This window comes from Triticum aestivum, chromosome 5B (genome assembly GCF_018294505.1).
Source record: "Triticum aestivum cultivar Chinese Spring chromosome 5B, IWGSC CS RefSeq v2.1, whole genome shotgun sequence".
Lineage (NCBI taxonomy): Eukaryota > Viridiplantae > Streptophyta > Magnoliopsida > Poales > Poaceae > Triticum > Triticum aestivum.
The window spans coordinates 71,681,354-71,703,047 of NC_057807.1; the positions used below are offsets into that span (position 1 = coordinate 71,681,354).

General features: G+C 44.2%; 1 protein-coding gene and 1 pseudogene across 3 annotated transcripts; one reads left to right on the top strand and one right to left on the bottom strand.

The window, feature by feature from the left end:
• Window positions 1–571: 571 nt before the first annotated feature.
• LOC123110469 (DNA topoisomerase 2-like) lies at window positions 572–7,598 on the top strand (annotated as a pseudogene).
• LOC123110467 (poly(A)-specific ribonuclease PARN-like) lies at window positions 2,317–11,621 on the bottom strand. Of its 3 annotated transcripts, none has more exons than XM_044530994.1 (9): window positions 11,111–11,621; window positions 9,562–9,692; window positions 9,303–9,485; window positions 9,101–9,213; window positions 8,663–8,779; window positions 8,448–8,562; window positions 8,158–8,373; window positions 4,427–5,088; window positions 2,317–2,540 (listed from the first exon to the last, which is right to left on the bottom strand). In XM_044530994.1, exons 1-8 carry the CDS (start codon window positions 11,383–11,385, stop codon window positions 4,451–4,453), a joined length of 1,788 nt encoding a protein of 595 aa, XP_044386929.1. In that variant the 5' UTR covers window positions 11,386–11,621; the 3' UTR covers window positions 2,317–2,540; window positions 4,427–4,450. The 3 variants fall into 3 exon arrangements, with proteins under 3 accessions (XP_044386929.1, XP_044386928.1, XP_044386927.1); XM_044530993.1 differs by lacking the exon at window positions 2,317–2,540 and adding an exon at window positions 2,635–3,681; XM_044530992.1 differs by lacking the exon at window positions 2,317–2,540 and having other exon boundaries at window positions 4,028–5,088; window positions 11,111–11,620.
• Between the last annotated feature and the right edge of the window lie 10,073 nt (window positions 11,622–21,694).

Below are 21,694 nucleotides of genomic sequence, written 5' to 3' on the forward strand. Positions count from 1 at the left end.
GTGACCCATCACGAACCTTGACTGGAAACTCCGCCACAGCAAGCCGACACGATTAGCAAGGTGGGGAGGCATCGTTGCGTCGTTGTTGAGCAAAGATGAACCGAGATAGCACGAAGAGCACGAAGCTCACCAAAACGGACGACAGGCATGAGAGGGTCTTGAGCTAGCAGAGCAGAGGATGACCAATCCCCAAGGGCAACGAAGGATGAATGGCGGCAAGGAGCTCCCTAGTGACGCCTTCAAGAAGGTGGACGACATCCGAGGATGACGCCGTCACATAGCTTTCGCCTGGAGCATAACCGGTTAAATTCCCAGAGGGCAGAGCCGAGAGCTGCGAATCCGGACCGAGAGACAAGAGTGGCACATGAGCCACGCCCCAAGAGGGTAAGCGACGCTGGAGTAGCGCCGCCGTGGTCAGCTGACAAGGTCAGCGGGGATTTCTCCCGTAGCACATCTGTCAATGGTGGGCCGCCATCCAAGTGGAGTCGAAGGGCGACAGAGGACAGGACCGAGACGGACATATGAGGCGGATGGTGAACCGGGGAAGGACGAGTGGAGCAGGCCGCCGGTGGGGAGGGTGGAGACGAGGTGGTGCGTCGTCGGAGGTGGACAGAGGGTGGGGGAGCATAGGAGGGTCGACGCGGAGGATGGTGGCGCAGGTCGAGAGCGGCGAGCCCCGGCCTGATCTGAACGGTGGAGGACGCCGATGGGCATGATGGAAGTGGACTCCGCGCGGCGGTGCGAGATGGAGCGAGGCAAGAGCTGGTCGGGGCATGGAGGAGCAAGACCCGGCATGGAGCCAAGCCGCGCTGGTGCAGGCCATGCGCAAGAGGGGAAGGTTGAATCCCAGAGCAGCGGATGCAGATCTAGAGCCGAGGCACACAGCTCGGTGCTCGGGGTCGTGGAGCAGAGGCTTGGAGTCGAGGCGCGGGGGAGCTGCGGTGAAGGCGGAGCGCGGCAGGCGAGCTGGAGGGAGGTCGAGGGAGCCCGTTGGATGCTAGCACGGCGAGCGGCGGCGAGGACCGTCCGCGGCAGAGCAGATCAAAGCTGCGCTCCCGGCCCAGTCGGATGGAGGTCGAGGAAGGATGGGGAAGACCGGCGGAGCCCATCGCGCCGAGCAGCGACTAGCGCCGGCAGGAGCCGAGCAGATCGAGGCGGCGCACAGTGATGAAGCTTTTGGATCTTGGGGAGGGGGAAGCCTGCGGGCGTGAGAGCAGCCCAAGCAAGGCCCCGCCGCCGCCGTCCGTCGCACAGGGCTTAGCCCGGCGACATCCTCCGGCGACGGCCAGGGAAGGGAGCGGTGGTGGGGGGTTGGTTTGGTGGTGGCGGCGAGGGGCCTCCGGAGTCGCCACGAGCGACCCGGGAGGCAGCTTGAAACTAGCCCCGTCCCCTAGAGGTAGGTAATAGTCATACAAATAGTTCGTTCTCTGGGTTTCAGATGATTTGACTTTATTCGACCGCAACCAATGTATAGGGAATATCGTCACAATGTGATGATGATGATGCAAATGTGGAGTTTGATGTCATCTTGAGTGAGCAAAACATGAATATAGCTAAGCAAGAAGGCCTTGAGAAGAAATTCAAGTTGATAAGAAGAGTAGGAACAACAAACATGCACTTGCTTGACTCGGATGGGAAGATTCGAAAATATGACACCCCAGAGGACAGTGAGTATCTCTATCTAATATGGACATGGATTGCAACTACAAACCCCTTCTCTTCTTGTAGATTTGAATCTGAAATAGTGTTACCTTTTCAGTACTTAAAGAGTTCTTCAAACTGAGGCGCAAATTCTATGGCAGAAGAAAGGTACTCCTCCGTTCACAAATATAAGATGTTTTAACTTTTTCCTGAATCGGGTGTATATAGACACGTTTTAGATGTATTCCATATTGAAATATTCAAAATATCTTATATTTGTGAACGGAGGGAGTACATGTTAAACCTTTTCCTTAGCGATGATGTCTTTCAAATGCAAACTGCCACATTGACTGATTTATGTTGTGCAGGAAGTAATGTTAGAAAACATCAGAAAAGAGTTGTTGATGCCGAAGAACAAAGTGAGGTTTATTCTTGCTGTTATTTCTGGGGACATCATAGTCAATAACAGGAAGAGGGCAGAGCTATTCCTGGAGCTTAAGCAGAAGGGGTATGAGCCTTTCCCAGAGGAAAAAAATCACGGCCGAGCCGGTTGCTGTAGGAGTTACAGCAGTAGATGAAGCTGCAGCAGGAGTTAATGCGAGTGAATATGAGTATCTTCTCGCAATGACAGATGGTACCTTGACTCCGGAGAAGATACAGGAGCTCATCGCACTGCAGAAGAATTTAGAGGACAAAGTTGAAAGTCTCTGCAAAACAACTCCAGAGACTCTTTGGCTGAGAGACCTTGATGCTCTTGAAAAGGAATTGGATGTAATTAAGCAGTGTTTCTCTCTAATGTTTTTCCTGTAATGTGTTTCACCTCTTCTCACTCGCTGATTTTGATACAGGTGATTGATGCCAAATTTGAAGCTGAAGAACAGGTGCGGAAAAAAGCAGCACTACACAAGGAACAGCGTTGGAATACTCTGGTCAAATCTCAGAAGGTACAGAGTAACACAACTGATAAAGTTCTTAAGTTAGAGAGTACTAGGCAGTACATGTTGCTCTTTGCTAAAAAATAAAACATATTCGAGTCATGGTTTATTTGCTGCTTTTGTAACTCAATTTAACAATTTCATAGGCAAGTGCACCGGTGAGAGATGATGAGGACGAAGCTTTCGAACTAAAAAATCGTCTGCTTGCTTATAATCTTGATGAATCCTCTCCAGAACGTAGTGGTAATGCCCATGTACAATCTTGTGTGTGCACATGAAATATCCATCTCTTACAAAAGCTTAAGCTGATGGTGTGACCACTTGTGCAGGCGCGGAAACTGAGAATACAGAAGGACAGCAGAAAAGGGAAAAGAAAAGAAGGAACGAGCCAAGCAAAAGAGGAAGCAACTGCAGTGCTCCTTCTCCTGCGAAGAAGGTACGAAAGATGAGGGAATCCCCCTTCAACAAGAGGAGCGGCCTCGATTTGCGTTAGCGGTTCAGCAGCAATAGAAGATGCTGATCTGCTCAACCTAAGAGGAAAGCAATCTACATCCATTCCGGCCGCGTGTAGGCTCGCGTAGTCCCAGTTCCCTGCAATCCTGATGGGCAGATGGGGATAGCCCAGTTCTGCACCATGTGGGTTTGCGCATCATGTCTTTTGCTGCTGTTATGTATGGCAGTTTCGCTTTAGTTCCTGGTGGTTTATAAGACACTCTGGTTTCTGTTAATAGAAATCGGAGAGGGAGTTCTCTATCAAAAAAAAAAAAGAACATCCATTCCAGTCGGGAGCGACGATATTGACTCTAGATGAAGAAGTGTACTGGACCTGAGCGACGATAATGGCTACTCCCATGAAGAGTAAACTCCTAAGCTCGACAGCCCAGAGAGTGTGGGCTGCAGTGAGACCGTCTAGTTTCCGTGTCGGGGTACTCCGTTTATGGCCATTGCGTTGAGATGATCGCTATGGAGGGGGCACTCATTGTGCGTTGAGTCGGCATTTTACGGCTTGGGTATGCCGGGTGCGCCAGGATCGCTGGGCAGGCGGGGACTTGGATTTAGCGGATTGGCCTGTCCCGGGTCAGCATACGATGTGTCTAAAAGGTACCTGCGATTAGGAAGTGAGAGCTGAATACCGCACAACTACAGAGAGGAATTGTCTCTGGAATATAACATCTATCTATCTATCTATCTTCTAAAATAAGGGAATTGTTATTAAGGCAGAAGAAAAGGAATGGCTTAGATTAAGCAACAACAAATAACAGCAATGAACGGTTCAGATTGACATGTAAAAGATAACTAATTTAGGAGGAGTAAGTCAGGAGATAAACATAGTCATTGATGTAATTTTATTTTTCATTGTCTTTCCATTGTACTAGCTATTCTTTTTCTTGATAATTATAATATACAAGATGCCCTTTCAGTATCATTTTTTAAGAAAGACTCTAGTAATGAAAAAATAGTAAACGGAATCCTCCTTGAAATTGACGTACCTACAATTTCATGGCCCGGCTAACAATTTGGGTTGAAAACCATGCCGTTATTCTACCCTATTGCATCGCAAACAGACCCACCCTAAGGTGTCACTGATTTGTCAAGTTACCATCACAGCAAGATGAAAGATGGAAACTAAGAAATCCCAGGAAATGCCGACTGGTAGATCAGGTCCAGAAGCTCGGCTCAAATATGCACATGGTGATTTCTGAGGCAAACCAAAATAACATTTCACCTAGAGTGAAACTTATGTCCAGGGAGAAAGTAGTTCAAAGAAGCAAGCTTCCCCTTCCTTTCTTGATTTTACTTGCCTGCTATGAATGCTATCTAGAGGTGTGCACTCACTAATTTAAGATTACCTGAGCAGAAGGCTACATGACGTTCTAGCATTCCAGATACTCCTTTAGATCCAGCTTCAATGAACTATTCCAGTATATCTCAGAGCTACCATGCTCAGAAATTGTTGAAGTAGCTGGCTCCAATGAAGCGCTCTCCAGGGCCTCAGCTAAAGCTGAATCCCAAAGCCCTGAACTGCAAGCCTTCCTGTAGACATCAAAACCTGCAGCTTTCAGACCTTCTGAGAAGAAATTATTTAGTGAGGGACTCTCCAAGCTTATGTCTCTTAGCAATTCACTTGCAGTATCAGAACTACGAAATATCAGAGCTGAGCATGTCTTATCCAACAATCTTAGATCAAAATCCTTTGAGAAGACATGATGCAATCTTGCAAGGCGGGATCTCAGCTCTTCTGCAGATGTCTCCCTAAAGCCCCACAAGAAAACAACACTCTGGGTGCTCACTGTCCTTGTGGTATCTGGCTCACTAGTGCAGTCAACACCATCAGATTCTTCCACCATGCAACCGGGATAAAGAATGTTACGGTGATCTTCAACTGTGTAATGCTGCTCACCAGACTGAGGTTGACAATTGGGACTGATTTTAAGTAACTTGCTTAGCTTAGCAAATAATTTTGTTATTCTCAGAACATTTTCTCCACTTTTTGTGACACCCTTGGTACCATCTGTGCAAACCGAGAAAGAGAGAACGGGGGTTCAATTCAAAATGCCACTAAGAAAGCATTATAATGATGTATGCAACAATTTAAGGCTCACACCTACTACTAGTTACAAATAATATACTCCATTTTTAAAATATGATGAGCAAGGAGAAACTCCATAGTTTATTGGGAAAACTTTGTTTTTGCCACTCTAGTTTTTGCCCACTTCACTTATGCCACTCTAGAATTCAACATCTCATTTTTGCCATTCTTAGATTCTGACAATATATCACAAATGCCATTCTGTTACACATCCGTTAGTTGACCGTTTATTCTTGCTAGTTGACCAAGAAAAGACCTGTCAGTATTTGCAAAAATGACATTAGTTGCCCCTACTGACTTGTGGGGCCACTTTGTAAGTGACCCATACACACTCCACACAAAGTAAAAGAAAATTTGTACACACACCCGTCCCAATCCCCATCCCAGGAATGACCTAGCCACATCCATCTATGCCGCCGCGTCCGCATGCCCCGGCGCGCCGCCGCCGCGTCCACACCCCGGCGTCCGCCGCCGCATCCACGTCCCCTACAACCTCACCTCCGCAGCGCCCTGATCTTGCCTCGCCGACGCAATCCGCATGTCCGGTCTCCCCGCCGCGGCGCCCTGCTTTGGACTCGCCGACGCTTCACACATCTGCGGCCTCCCCTCCGCGGCTCCCTTCGTCGGCCTCCCTCGCCGATGCAGTCCACACCAGTGGCCTCCACCCCCTCCCCGAGCAGCTCACACGGGATGAGGGAGTCGCGCCGTCGGCAGGGACGGCCGAGAAGACCTCAACCCTGCGGGTTCCTCTCCCTGATGTGTAGCATTTTATCTGTTAGAGTAAATTTCTTTTTATGCTCCTGCTGGTTCGTTGGAGTTTGATCTGTTCATGGGGATGCTGCTTTGTCTAGTTGTACACATGCCCTGATTCGTGTGTGCATAACAGGAGCAATTAGGGATTCGTGAGATATGATGGTGAAGCAACTAGTTTAATAATTCCTGTCAGATGCAAGCAAATGGTTCATTTGATTTCTTATGGAAGTTGCTAGTAGGGGATATCTGCAAGCAGAGTTCCTAGAAAAAGTATTGCAAGCACATGCTAGTCTGGTCATTACCCAGGCTGCGTACAGTAACAGTAAACATTGTTAGCTTAATCCAAACTTGTTAGTCTACAAATCTACATCGGTGTAGTAGTATAGGAAAGCTAGCTTGAGTTGGTTTTCTTTTCTTGTGTTACTAGTGTTCAGCCAGAATTAGTAAGGTGTGATCAACGTGGCCGTATAATTAGATTAGGAAAAATACTAAGTTGAGTCTGGCTACGACTTGTGCCTAGCTATCTAGCTGCGTTGGTAGAAGTAGTACTAGGATTAGGAATTTGTAGTCCAAGTCTGTTAATAGGTGAATTCGATTCGACTAGGACCTGTATCCGCTGGTGCTGGCTGCGTGTATATATATACACCAGCCGTGTATACTTTGTAATCGTGAGAAAAGAGAAAAAGAAATAAAGAGGAAGAAAAGATCAATGGAGTAACCTACACTAGTTCATTCACTACTAGTTAGATCAATGGAGTAACCTGTTATCTCATTTGCATTTTTTTTTCAGTAAAAAGTCATGGCATTGGTACATATATGTCATACATACATGCTGATTGCAATATGGGATCCCTGGTAATATAGAAACAAGATAATGGAACAGTGCAAAAAAAAGATTATTTTGTTCAGTATTTTCCATGTCATATATGTTGATGACTTAGCTAGCTAGCCTAATTCCACACTTTACGGATGTCCAATTTGTGTCAATGTAGGTTAGAGCTGCCGCCTTATAAGCAGATTGTGACATACGGGGCGCGTTCTTACAAGAATCCACTGACCTAGAATTGTACATATACATGTGAACCTTGCTGTGCAAATCCATCATCTAATCTAAATGCAATGACATGCATAGTCTAACTTAATTCTCTATCTGTAAACTGCTAGGAAAAGAAAAAATGTTGAGCCAGCAGATATACAAGCCAATGCCATAGATGCTGAAACTATGGGTACTAGCAGGTAAACATGCTTGTTTGGCTTTAAACAATCCATAATGGTCTAATATTTCCTATTGTAAATTTGCATTTCAACACTCTTATTTTCATTCATTCTCAGTTCTAAAGAAAAGGAGGTGGTAAAAGGGCAAAGCCTAGCCCAGTTTTTGAAGCATCTAAGAAGACTTCTGCTACACATGATAGTCCAGCAAAGAACACAAGAAGTAAACAATGTCCTCCATCGAAGAGCACAAGAAGCAAAAAGTTGTGAACCTTCCTGTGCAACTACATGTTATTTTGTGGAACACCATGCCATATGGAACCTTGCTGTGTAGTTGTGTAGCTGATGCAACTGCATGTAATTTTGTGGAGCACCATGCATATTTGAACCTTGTTGTGTAGCTTGTTGTGTAGCTAATGCAATTACATATTGTGAAGCACCATGCCTTGTTGTGTAGCTGTAGCTGATGCAACTACTGTGCTATGTTCAACTTGTGTGGAGCTTGACTTTTGGGTGGTTCATATGCATGTGAACCTTGCTGTTTAGATTAGTTGTGGATTTGTACTCCTAAGAAATAATTTGTTGATATTTAAAATGTCTTAACCTCTTTACTATGCTACTGGTCATGATGTTATTACTTTGCTTACTTCTGGTCAAAATAGTGTATTTATGTGTGTTGTTATATTTTCAAATAGGTCATGCCAAAATTTGTAACACATCAGCTATATGGTGAACCTAAACGTTACTTTAATGGCAATAGTAATATTCGGCAAAAACAGGAGTGGCAAAAGCAAAACAAATAATGAAGGGCAATATGGTCTTTTCCCTGGTCCGTTTGGTCAAAACGTCCATTGACCTAATAGAATGGCATTTGTGATATATTGTCAAAATTTAAGAATGGCAAAAATGAGATGTTGAATTCTAGAGTGGCATAAGTGAAGTGGGCAAGAACTAGAGTGGCAAAAACAAAGTTTTCCCTAGTTTATTAGCAGCATGGTGTGTTAATTAAGTTAGCTGGAACTGTACCTTGCAGTGGTATTTCTATTTCCATTGGCACAAAGTACTGTCTCTGTAAGTAACTCAGAGCCGCTTGTATATTCTTCGCTTTTCTCAAAGGGCTAATTTCTCGCCACAAGTGGCCAATATCAACAACACTAGAGAAAACCAGCCTCGAAGAACACATAAATTCATGCAAGTTCGGCGAAAGAGGCGCAATAAATTGTGTGTGCATCATTGTTAGGTCTGAGAAGAAAAAAATAAGTTATACTATTTTAGAAATGACAGGTCGATAAAAAATTAGTGATGCATTAACATACCATTCAAGCAATTGTATGATATGATTGGTTTCTCTGAAGATGCTACTAGATCAATAACTTCCCGAAATCCGCGAAACTTCAAATTCTGCTCATCTTCCAATTTTTGGATGTCCATCTGAAAAAAAGAGTTCCCAAAGGAAAAAAAATGAAACAAGATTAAGATTACGCCATTTAGTTACATTTAAATGGTGTTGCCAAGTTTTAGGGATACAAACCAGGAGAAGATTTTTATCCTCTGCAGAACTAGTAAAGATCACACGCACAGCCCTAGGCACCCCACCTTTATCCGGAACAACAAGAGGTACAAGATCACCAGAGGTACCATTTACTGTCTGCAGTATAGCTCAACATCATCAATGATTTGGAGTTATATTTTATACAGATTGCGCCCTACGGGTGAGCACATACAAATCAGACCCTGCTAAAAGCATGTCATCTATTTCACATTTGTCAGTTCTTTATCACAGCACCTAGCTCTTGTAGCCAAAACAACAGTAAAAATACTAAAGAGCGTGAGAAAGTGAATATATTATGTTTTTCCTTGGAGGAGTGTAATAGTGTCACATTCGCACCAAAAAAAAAGAGTCTAATAGTGTTAAGAAAATGACATTTTTTTTGGACAAACCATGAAATGTAAAGTGGAGAAACCACACCTCCAAAACAAGTTGAACTTGGCGATCACTGCAAACATCGATGGTCATACTGGGCCTTGAACCATATGATTCACTGCCCATGATTAGTTCCCTGAGAGAACTAACTAAAGATCCTGCACGGTAAGACTTCATGTTAGGAGACATCTAACTATCTAAATAATACACAGAGTAGCTTTAGTATTATTTATCGAAAGTGCCCTACCATCAGCTGTTTTACTGGGTTCTGCACATCCTTTACGCCAATGCTGAATTCTCAACTTAATTCTAGTTGTAAAAACTGAATCAGCAACGGATGCACTTGCTGATGGAGATGGCTGCTGAAGATGAGGGGTGAAAGTCTTTTGCCTAGCCAAGGATTCTTGCACCCTTGATAGATAAGATATACCTGCCAATATAAAAATTAAGCCCTCTATCAAATAACCAAATTTGCCATTTGTTTGGGTGCATGATGTAGGACTCACCATCATAAATGCACATATTAAAATCAAAACCATCACGGGCCATCAATGAAAAGTAAGATGATTGGCAGGAGAAACTATAAGAAGGCATTCCAAGCTGTAGTTCATCTCTGGGAAACAAGTGGAAATTGTACCTGTACAACCCAAAGACCGACAGGAGCATCAGTAATGATGACAGAAATCAATAGACTGGAGCACAGAAACAGAGCAAGCATACTCCTCAAAAGGATGAAACCTGGATTAATTAAATGAACCCAAAGTGTAAAATTAAACAGACATTTACAAGCAATAACTCAGATGATCCATAATAAATGGAGATTTTAGTGCTACAGTCATAAGATATAGTCATTGGCGCAGTGGTAAAGCTGCTGCCTTGTGACCATGAGGTCACGGGTTCAAGTCCTGGAAACAGCCTCTTACAGAAATGTAGGGAAAGGCTGCGTACTATAGACCCAAAGTGGTCGGACCCTTCCCCGACCCTGCGCAAGCGGGAGCTACATGCACCGGGCTGCCCTTTAGTCATAAGATATAGTCATTACACATGACAGAACATCGACCAAAGAAGATTCTTTGGGGTAGCAGCGCGAGCAACAGAATTTAGTATGACAAAACTGAAAGCAGGTTTGGCAGGCAATCCTGAGATTTTTTCAAGCAGCTTTATTGCTCTTTCATATGTCATTTCTGTGAGATATTTCATGTCCCTGTCAGTTGCTTGCTAGTTTGGAAAGTATGATTTTCTTCGTTTTTATGCAAGGAAAAGTATGCTTCATTTTATTACCAATGATCCAGCTCCTTGATTCACAGGAGGATTTTGGTAACTCCCTTTTTTCGAACAGGGTGTTAAAACTTCCGGCCTCTACATCATTGTTATGCACACAACCATCTTTATTGAAATTGATGCAAGGCAGCAAGGCCAGAGACATCAACAAAAGGAGTACAAGACATAGACAACTACGGTAGAAACATCACAAGACATGAATTTAACACCTACGATTAAGTCCACTTCTTCCGCAACAGCGCCGTCAAGAATGGATAAACACCCCCGTGCCATTGTTGGCATGTCCAGCCGGAGACAGTCAGGAAAAGTATTTGATCCAGGTTGCCGAAACCAAACACTGAAGACCAGCATCGGCAACGAGACAACACCTTCAACAAGGTAACGACGCAAGTTCGTTGCTGCTAAGCCCAATCGACACATAAGTTCAGAACAAGGTCCCAGACATGAAGCGGTGTTTCATTCACCATCTTCATGATAGATCTTTCCATAGTCACACCTACATACCAGGGTAAAAAGGTCCACCTACATACCAACCTGATCCCATCTTGCCATTTGCCCAAAACTGGAGTAGCAAAGTTTCGTTTATGCACACAAGGTGTTCAACGAAATGCTGCACACAAGACATAGGCTGATGGGCCACCGCTCCAACATACTACTAACTACACTATCTTACGACTGATTTCAGTGCGCACAAGATGTTTGACAGAGTACCACGCCCCAAATCCTACTTGTTGGTGCTTCTTGCGGAGGGATATGAGCGAGAGGGCTGCTTACGGGTAGGCGACAACGTCGGAGCCGGAGGCAGAGCCCAGGCGGAACGGGCAGACGGCTATGTGGAGAGGCTGGAAGGACTCGGACGCGAATTTGGCCTTGAGGTACGCCGTCTCCGCCGTGTCGACCGGCAGCGCGCGTCGCCACCCGGTGGGGGCGCCCGTCTTCAGCGCCGCGATAGCCACGTAGTCGCACTCCTTCACGTGGGCCGCCAGCTCCCGCAGAGCCTCCAGGAAGTTCCTCCTGGTGACCTGCTTCGCCGACGCGGCGGCGGCCATTGGTGGCGGAAGCAGCAGCTGAGCACGACCGAGGTGAGGAACGGGGCGTGCAGTCTGCTCGGCTCGGGGAACCGGGAGGGGGCGGCGGCGGCTGAGGGTGAGGCCGGGGAACAGCGTCGACGTGGAGGCGGAGGACTGGAGTCGAGTGGTGTTAGTGGCGGCGGTGGCGGCGGTCGCGGGAAGGGGGATGCCGTGGAGGTGGTCGTGGGGCGGCGCCCAGAGACCAGACGCTGCGCTGGGGCGCTGCTATTCGCTGCTTAATGGGCCGCAGACAGTGTGGTCAATTTCACATTGGTCTTTTGTAGGAGTAGAATTTATTGTTGAAAGAATGTAGAATCTAATAATATCGTATGATATAACCAAATTAACAAAAATTAAGTAAAAATTTCATAGTGTTATAATAAAATGCTCATATAAATAAAATAAAATAATCATCCTTTTCGTAAAAATGTTCATATGCTTTTTAAAAACATTCATGTATTTTAAAAAAGTACTAAAATAATTTAAAAAGTGTTTATTTGCTTTAAATGATGTTTGCAAATTAAAAAAAGTATGTATGCAATTTTCAAAATATTTCACAAGTTTCAAAAAAATTATTGTGTATTCAAAAAATGTTGAACTATTTCAAGAAGATATGTGTGTGATTTTTAAAAACTTTTCACGTGTTTTGAAAAATATTCCATGTATTTTTTAAAAAGGTATATTTATCAAAAAAAATATTTGTGTTTTATTAAACAAAAAATAAATAGAGAATAATAAATGGGAAAAGAAAAAGAAAAACCGCAAAAAAACAACTTGGAAATAAAGTAAAAATTAAAAATAAACAAAAATGGAAAAAAGGAAAGATCAAAACTAAAGCAGAAAAAAGTGAAAGAGAAAAAAGAAAAAAGAAAACAAAAAATGAATGGGCCTCGACCCATGTATGTCGCCCTGTAGGTGATCCCGTGATATGTACTTTTAAATCTATTGGAAAAAGTTGGGCTAGCGCAGGGTTGGTGGCGGCGGTGGACCGGTAGAAGTTGGGCTAGCGCAAGGTTCACTCCATGCCTCCGGTGGACTTGAAAAACAAAGGAAAATGCAATGGATGGACTAAGATGGGCACCTAATATTGTGGGAGCTAAGACAGATTGGACTCCCCCACCCACTGGTTTTTTAAAAGTTAATGTTGATGTAAGCTTTGTGGAGAGCAGTAGAGAAGCAAGTGTGGGTGTGGTGGTTAGGAATGCGGCTGGGGAAGTCATTGTCTCTTCTTGGGACTTCATTCGGTCGTGTCAGAGTGTGGAGGAAGCAGAGCTAAGGACGTGCATTGTCGGTCTATACATAGGTATCCATCTTCACAATCCTATTATTTTCAAGACTGATTGTGCGTTTGTTGTGGCATCCCTTGCAACAGAGAACCTTGATAGATCAACGTTGGTTGATTTGAAGAAGGAAGCTTTGAGCTTATCCAAGTTGATAAATAGCTTTCAAATGGCTAAGATAAGTCGGACCGCCAATGTGGTGGCTCTTCTAATAGCTAAGTTTAGTTTCGACAATAGATCCGATGGTATTCTTGTTAATGATGTACCGCCCTGTGTGGTGAATTCTATATCGAACAATGGTAAGTTTTGAGATGGTTAATTAATGTAACGTGGTGTTCAAAAAAAACAAAAGGATACATGTAACTACAGAACAAGCTAGCAGGCCACTGCAAAGCACAAACACAAGACTTGAACAAACGATGCCTTCGGTCAACGCCACGATCTTGTCGAAGAGGAGACGAAGCCAGGGAGGTGGCGTGCCACCGAAGGAAACCCCCATGTCATCAAATCCTTGAGGCCACACTGGTGTCACACCATCCATCTCCGCCGCCAAATAAGGCACCACCTGCCATCTCACCCTGGTTCGTAGGGCGCCGCCCCGTCGGCATGGCAGAGCTGCTCCCCCTCTTGATAGTGTTCTCACACTATCTTTCACCCCCCTTGACCCCTCTTGATAGTGCGATTTGTCCTATGACTTAAATAAACCAAAACAAAAGCTTTGAGTCGCCGAAGAACCACACCTTTAACCTTTTTCATGTGTGGGGGGAGGGGGGTCAACGATCTTCTCAATAGTTATCCATGAAACCAATGACCCAACCATCATTAGTTCTATTAACCACATTTTTATCGCACCAAAATATCATTCAGAGATGAATGCACTTTCATATGGGCCTCTACCCATGAGAAATTTCTAAATATATTTTTGTTGGATTTTTTTTGTCTTCAGGAAATATATTTTTCAATGCCCTTGTTTTTCTCTGTTTTACACAACATTCTGACACTCCCTTCAAAATAAGCGATTTAAGAGGAAAAATACATTATGATGCAATTATGTGAAAAAAATCATCAATAGAGGACAATTTATAATAAGAAATAATAATAAATGGACGTGTTAGGCGCCCCTTCACTTTTTCCCCTAATGTGCAGAAGGCCCAATTATCTCACTCTCATTTATATGCTTTGAATCGTATTCTTAACTTCGGTCCTTTCTATCAGGGTCCCACGCACTGGTATATGGTCCGTGTACTCCTACTTGATCACTTGTTGGTAGCAGCCCCCCTATCAGGACATGCCAACTCCCATCTATATATAAAAATCATATGCGATAAGCCCTATAGAATGTTGCGACATAAAAATGTGCATTCCTCATATACTGCATCTACTACTCCAAGTGAATTCCACCGTTATTATGATATCCACATACACTCGGAGTTGACAATCAGCTTCGAGCAATCCATTTGGTTGGCGAGTATGAGCCCGTCACATAGGGCGTAGGCGGCCGACACCAAGTCCATGAAAAGGATTTTCCGACACGAAGCAACAATGAATCCACTATTTTCATCCTAAAGTATGGCCCACATAGTTCCCTACTCTTCGCTAGAATTAAAAGCGCATCGATGTGAGCTTAACAAACGTCTCGGGTTCCAACATTTTCTCACAAGTCAAAACACATGGGTTCTTCTTCAACATTTTCTTAACGAATGCCTCGGAGTTGTTTAGGTTGAACGCTATGATCGTCTGCGCCTTTCTAGCAAGAGATTGCACATGTTCGCCATGGGTGGCCTGTCATCCTTCCTACCATAGATACCAAATAGCCACCTCAAGAAGTCCGGGGCCATCCAAGTTCTGGCAGAAAGAACCGCCAGAATCAATGAACCAACTTTGTCTATCTCATATGCTCTTTGCACAACTTGCCACACACCCAACGCTTGCATGGGGGGATCATCTTTTTTTGAGAGAGGATGCCCCTCTGTATTGATCACATAACAATATTAGAAAGAGTTTTTTTGGATGCAATCATCAGAAGATAAATACGAATGTCCTAATGTATGAGCCGTGACTTTAGACAAATGACTAACGTGACTAAAGGAACAATAAGAAAAATTGCCCTCCAAATTTTTGATATCGGTGATTACCATCCTAATGTGCGAATGATCTGTTGTCTGAGAAAGAACTCCTTGAATAACATAGAGACAGTCCAAAGCCAAGATGGTCTTTTGAAAATCTTCTTGAATAGTGAGAGCGAAGACGTGTCAAAGCACTAGTGTCTCAACTTCTGGCGTGGTAACCTCCTAAATCCGCCCGTGGCAACTCGCAAGCCATCAAACACACTCCATTGTGGTTTCAGATCACCACATCCACTCTCATCCTTTGTGAATTATGGAACATTGCAGTGACAACATGCACGGCGGGGATCACCTAGTTACACAAAGCATTGATGTCAATAGAAAAATAAAGAAACAAGTGATTTTTTTAAAAGATCCAATATCATTGACGTTCATTGATAATAGCAGAAAGCAACAGAAAACAACAAGGTGATGAAGGTCCTAGAACTAGAAGACCCGAGAGATCAAAGAAAAAGAAAAACGGCAAACCTAATAGCCGCAGCACAACACGCCATACAATCCACACTAGACAACACAACTCTGATTCCAACGGTGAACTACGAAGAAAACGACAAGGTTGGCATCACGGAGGATCACTGAATGAACCACCTGTCACGCATCATCGTATACCACCACCCCCCACAATGGCTTCGACTTCACAACAACAGACAGTCGAGGCACTCCAACGGACACGCCGGAGAAGAAGAGTTGACTACCACGACCAAAGCCACGCCTCAGACATTGCTCACTGCCTTCATCGTTGCCACAGAAGCCACTGTGCATGTCCAGTCGTAGGAAGCACCAAAGGGATCAAAGTCTTCAAAATGGCGCCCTAAAGAGGGGAACGACGTTGAAGACGATGCCACTGCTCGACCCTGCAGGGCTTTCACCCGAAGGACTTGATCCGGGAGTAGAGGTTGTGATTCCCGACAATGCCTCCAAGGAGGATAGTGACACCCACAGGCGCCGTGGCCGCCGACCGACCATTCTTTCACCTGGTGCAGCCACTCCCAGGCAGCAGCCCGAGGTCGACCAGTGTTGGAAATATGCCCTAGAGGCAATAATAAAATGGTTATTATTGTATTTCCTTGTTCATGATAATTGTCTATTGTTCATGCTATAATTGTATTAACTGGAAACCGTAATACATGTGTGAATACATAGACCACAACATGTCCCTAGTGAGCCTCTAGTTGACTAGCTCGTTGATCAACAGATGGTCATGGTTTCCTGACCATGGACATTGGATGTCATTGATAACGGGATCACATCATTAGGAGAATGATGTGATGGACGAGACCCGATCCTAAGCATAGCACAAGATCGTGTAGTTCGTTTGCTAAAGCTTTTCTAATGTCAAGTATAATTTCCTTAGACCATGAGATTGTGTAACTCCCTGATACCGTAGGAGTGCTTTGGGTGTACCAAACGTCACAACGTAACTGGGTGGCTATAAAGGTGCACTACGGGTATCTCCGAAAGTGTCTGTTGGGTTGGCACGAATCGAGACTGGGATTTGTCACTCCGTATGACGGAGAGGTATCTCTGGGCCCACTCGGTAATGCATCATCATAATGAGCTCAATGTGACTAAGTAGTTAGTCACGGGATCATGCATTATGGAACGAGTAAAGTGACTTGCCGGTAACGAGATTGAACGAGGTATTGGGATACCGACGATCGAATCTCGGGCAAGTAACATACCGATTGACAAAGGGAATTGCATACGGGATTGCTTGAATCCTTGACATCGTGGTTCATTCGATGAGATCATCGTGGAACATGTGGGAGCCAACATGGGTATCCAGATCCCGCTGTTGGTTATTGACCGGAGAACGTCTCGGTCATGTCTCCATGGTTCCCGAACCCGTAGGGTCTACACACTTAAGGTTTGGTGACGCTAGAGTTGTTATGGGAAATAGTATGTGGTTACCGAAGGTTGTTCGGAGTCCCGGATGAGATCCCGTACATGACGAGGAGCTCCGGAATGGTCTGGAGGTGAAGATCGGTATATTGGACGAAGGGTATTGGAGTCCGAAATTGTTCCGGGGGTACCAGGTGATGACCAGCGTGTCCGAAAGGGGTTTCGGAGGCCCCGGCAAGCGTTGGGGGGCCTTATGGGCCAAGGGGAGAGGGCACATCAGCCCACTAAGGGGTTGAGCGCCCCTCCCACCCCATCTCACGTAACCAGGAGAGGTGGGGGCGCCACCCCTAGGGCAGCCGCCCCTCCCGGCTTGGGGGCCAAGTTTCCTAGGGGGTGGGGGCGCCCAAACCCATCTAGGGTTTCCCTTGTGGCCGTCGCCCCTCCCCTAGGGAACCCTAGGGCGCCTCCCCCTCCTCCCTTCCCCCTATATATAGTGAGGGAGAGAGAGGGCAGCCGCACCCTTGCCCTTGCCGCAGCCCCTCCCTCCTCCAACACTTCCTCCTCCTCTGTAGTGCTTAGCGAAGCTCTGTCGGAGAACCACGAGCTCCATCACCACCACGCCGTCGTGCTGTCGGAGTTCTCCCTCAACTTCTCCTCTCCCCTTGCTGGATCAGGAAGGAGGAGACGTCCCCGGGCTATACGTGTGTTGAACGCAGAGGCGCCGTCTGTTTGACGCTTAGATCAGAATCGACCGTGATCTGAATCGCTGCGTGTACGACTCCACCAACCGTGTTCTTGTAACGCTTCCGCATCGCGATCTTCAAGGGTATGAAGATCAACTCATCCTCTCCCTCTTTGTCGCTAGAATCTCCATAGATTGATCTTGGTGATGCGTAGAAAATTGTGAATTATTGCTACGTTACCCAACAGTGGTATCAGAGCTAGGTCTATTGCGTAGATTCTATGCACGAGTAGAACACAAGTAGTTGTGGGCGTTGGTTTTGTTTAATATGATTATCGTTACTAGTCCTATCTTGTTTCGACGGTATTGTGGGATGAAGCGGCCCGGACCGACCTTACACGTACACTTACGTGAGACAGGTTCCACCGACTGACATGCACTTGTTGCATAAGGTGGCTAGCGGGTGCCAGTCTCTCCCACTTTAGTCGGATCAGATTCGATGAAAAGGGTCCTTATGAAGGGTAAATAGCAATTGGCATATCACGTTGTGGTTTTGGCGTAGGTAAGAAACATTCTTGCTAGAAACCTATAGCAGCTACGTAAAAAACTTGCAACAACAATTAGAGGACGTCTAACTTGTTTTTTCAGCATATGCCGTGTGATGTGATATGGCCAAGAAGGATGTGATGAATGAAATATATGTGATGTATGAGATTGATCATATTCTTGTAATAGGAATCACGACTTGCATGTCGATGAGTATGATAACCGGCAGGAGCCATAGGAGTTGTCTTTAATTATTGTATGACCTACGTGTCACTGAATAACGCCATGTAATTACTTTACTTCATTGCTAAACCGTTAGCTATAGTAGTAGAAGTAATCAGTTGGCGAGACAACTTCATGGAGACACGATCATGGAGATCATGATGATGGAGATCATGGTGTCATGCCGGTGACGATGATGATCATGGAGCCCCGAAGATGGAGATCAAAAGGAGCAAAATGATATTGGCCATATCATGTCACTATTTGATTGCATGTGATGTTTATCATGTTTATGCATCTTATTTGCTTAGAACGACGGTAGTAAATAAGATGATCCCTCATAATAATTTCAAGAAAGTGTTCCCCCTAACTGTGCACCGTTGCGAAAGTTCGTTGTTTCGAAGCACCACGTGATGATCGGGTGTGATAGATTCTAACGTTAACATACAACGGGTGTAAGCCAGATTTACACATGCAAAACACTTAGGTTGACTTGACGAGCCTAGCATGTACAGACATGGCCTCGGAACACAAGAGACCGAAAGGTCGAACATGAGTCGTATAGTAGATACGATCAACATGAAGATGTTCACCGATGATGACTAGTCCGTCTCACGTGATGATCGGACACGGCCTAGTTGACTCGGATCATGTATCACTTAGATGACTAGAGGGATGTCTATCTGAGTGGGAGTTCATTAAATAATTTCATTAGATGAACTTAATTATCATGAACATAGTCAAAAGGTCTTTGCAAATTATGTCGTAGCTCGGTTTTTAGTTCTACTATTTTAGATATGTTCCTAGAGAAAATTTAGTTGAAAGTTGATAGTAGCAATTATGCGGACTGGGTCCGTAAACTGAGGATTGTCCTCATTGCTGCGTAGAAGGCTTATGTCCTTAATGCGCCGCTCGGTGTGCTGAACCTCGAATGTCGTCTGTGGATGTTGTGAACATCTGACATACACATTTTGATGACTACATGATAGTTCAGTAATGTTAAATAGTTTAGAATTGTGGCGCCGAAGACGTTTTTGAAACGTCGCGGAACATATGAGATGTTCCATGGGCTGAAATTGGGATTTCAGGTTTGTGCCCACGTCAAGAGGTATGAGACCTCCGACAAGTTTCTTAGCCTACAAACTAATTGAGAAAAGCTCAATCGTTGAGCTTGTACTCAGATTGTCTGGGTACAAAAATCACTTGAATCGAGTGGGAGTTAATCTTCCAGATGAGATAGTGATGTTTCTCCAAAGTCATTGCCACCAAGCTACTAGAGCTTCGTGATGAACTATAACCTATCAGGGATAGATATGATGATCCTTGAAATATTCGCAATGTTTGACACCGCGAAAGTAGAAATCAAGAAGGAGCATCAATTGTTGATGGTTAGTGAAACCACTAGTTTCAAGAAGGGCAAGGGCAAGAAGGGATACTTCATGAAATGGCAAATCAATTGCTGCTCTAGTGAAGAAACCCAAGGTTGAACCCAAACCCGAGACTAAGTGCTTCTGTAATGAGGGGAACAGTCACTGAAGTAGAACTACCCTAGATACTTGGTAGATGAGAAGACTGGCAAGGTCGACAGAAGTATATTGGATATACATTATATTGATGTGTACTTTACTAGTACTCCTAGTAGCACCATGGTAGTAGATACCGGTTCAGTTGCTAAGTGTTAGTAACTCGAAATAAAAGGCTACGGAATAAACGGAGACTAGCTAAAGGTGAGATGATGATATGGTTTGGAAGTGTTTACAAGGTTGATGTGATCAAGCATCGCATACTCCCTCTACCATCGAGATTGGTGTTAAACCTAAATAATTGTTATTTGGTGTTTGCGTTGAGCATATACATGATTGGATTATGTTTATCGCAATTCGGTTATTCATTTAAGGAGAATAATGGTTACTCTGTTTATTTGAATAATACCTTCAATGGTCTTGCACCTAAAATGAATGGTTTATTGAATCTCGATCGTAGTGATACACATGTTCATGCCAAAAGATATAAGATAGTAATGATACAGTGCCACCTACTTGTGGCACTGCCATTTGAGTCATATTGGTATAAAACGCATGAAGAAGCTCCATGTTCATGGATCTTTGGACTCACTCGTTTTTGAAAAGATTGAGACATGTGAACCATGTCTACTGGTATATACGCATGAAGAAACTCCATGCAGATGGACCATTTGGACTCACTTGATTTTGAATCACTTGAGACATGCAAATCATACCACATGGGCAAGATGACTGAAAGCCTCGTTTTCAGTAAAATGGAACAAGAAAGCAACTTGTTGGAAGTAATACATTTTGATGTGTGTAGTCCAATGAGTGCTGAGGCACGCAGTGGATATCGTTATGTTCTTACTTCACGGATGATTTGAGTAGATACTGAGTATATTTACTTGATGAAACACAAGTCTGAATTATTGAATGGTTCAAGTAATTTCAGAGTGAAGTTGAAGGTCGTCGTGACAAGAGGATAAAATGTCTATGATATGATCATAGAGATGAATATCTGAGTTGCGAGTTTGGTACACAATTGAGACATTGTGGAAATTGTTTCACAACTAACACCGCCTGGAACACCATAGTGTGATGGTGTGTCCGAACATCATAGATGCACCCCATTGGATATGGGGCATACCATGATGTCTCTTATCGAATTACCACTATCGTTCATGGGTTAGGCATTAGAGACAATGATAACCCACAAGTATAGGGTATCGAAACAGTTTTCGAGGGTAGAGTATTCAACCCAAATTTATTGATTCTACACAAGGGGAGCCAAAGAATATTCTCAAGTATTAGCAGCTGAGTTGTCAATTCAACCACACCTAGAAACTTAGTATCTGCAGCAAAGTGTTTAGTAGCAAAGTAATATGATATTGGTGGTAATGGTAACAAAAGTAAAGACAACAAAAGTAATGTTTTTGGTATTTTGTAGTGATTGTAATGAAGGAAATATGCCCTAGAGGCAATAATAAAGTTATTATTTATTTCCTTATTTCATGATAAATGTTTATTATTCATGCTAGAATTGTATTAACCGGAAACAGAATACATGTGTGAATACATAGACAAACATAGTGTCACTAGTATGCCTCTACTTGACTAGCTCGTGAATCAAAGATGGTTAAGTTTCCTAACCATAGACATGAGTTGTCATTTGATTAATGGGATCACATCATTAGGAGAATGATGTGATTGACATGACCCATTCCGTTAGCCTAGCACTTGATCGTTTAGTATGTTGCTATTGCTTTCTTCATGACTTATACATGTTCCTGTAACTATGAGATTATGCAACTCCCGTTTACCGGAGGAACACTTTGGGTGCTACCAAACGTCACAACGTAACTGGGTGATTATAAAGGAGAACTACAGGTGTCTCCAAAGGTACATGTTGGGTTCGCGTATTTCGAGATTAGGTTTTGTCACTCCGATTGTCGGAGAGGTATCTCTGGGCCCTCTCGGTAATGCACATCACTATAAGCCTTGCAAGCAATGTAGCTAATGAGTTAGTTACAGAATGATGCATTACGTAATGAGTAAAGAGACTTGTTGGTAACGAGATTGAACTAG

Coding starts and splice junctions, on each gene's coding strand:
- LOC123110467 (XM_044530994.1), bottom strand. CDS start 11,385: ATGGCCGCCGCCGCGTCGGCGAAGCAGGTCACCAGGAGGAACTTCCTG. Junction 9,486..9,561: donor TAATATGTGCATTTATGATG/GTGAGTCCTACA, acceptor TTATATTGGCAG/GTATATCTTATCTATCAAGG. Junction 9,214..9,302: donor ACCCAGTAAAACAGCTGATG/GTAGGGCACTTT, acceptor CTTACCGTGCAG/GATCTTTAGTTAGTTCTCTC.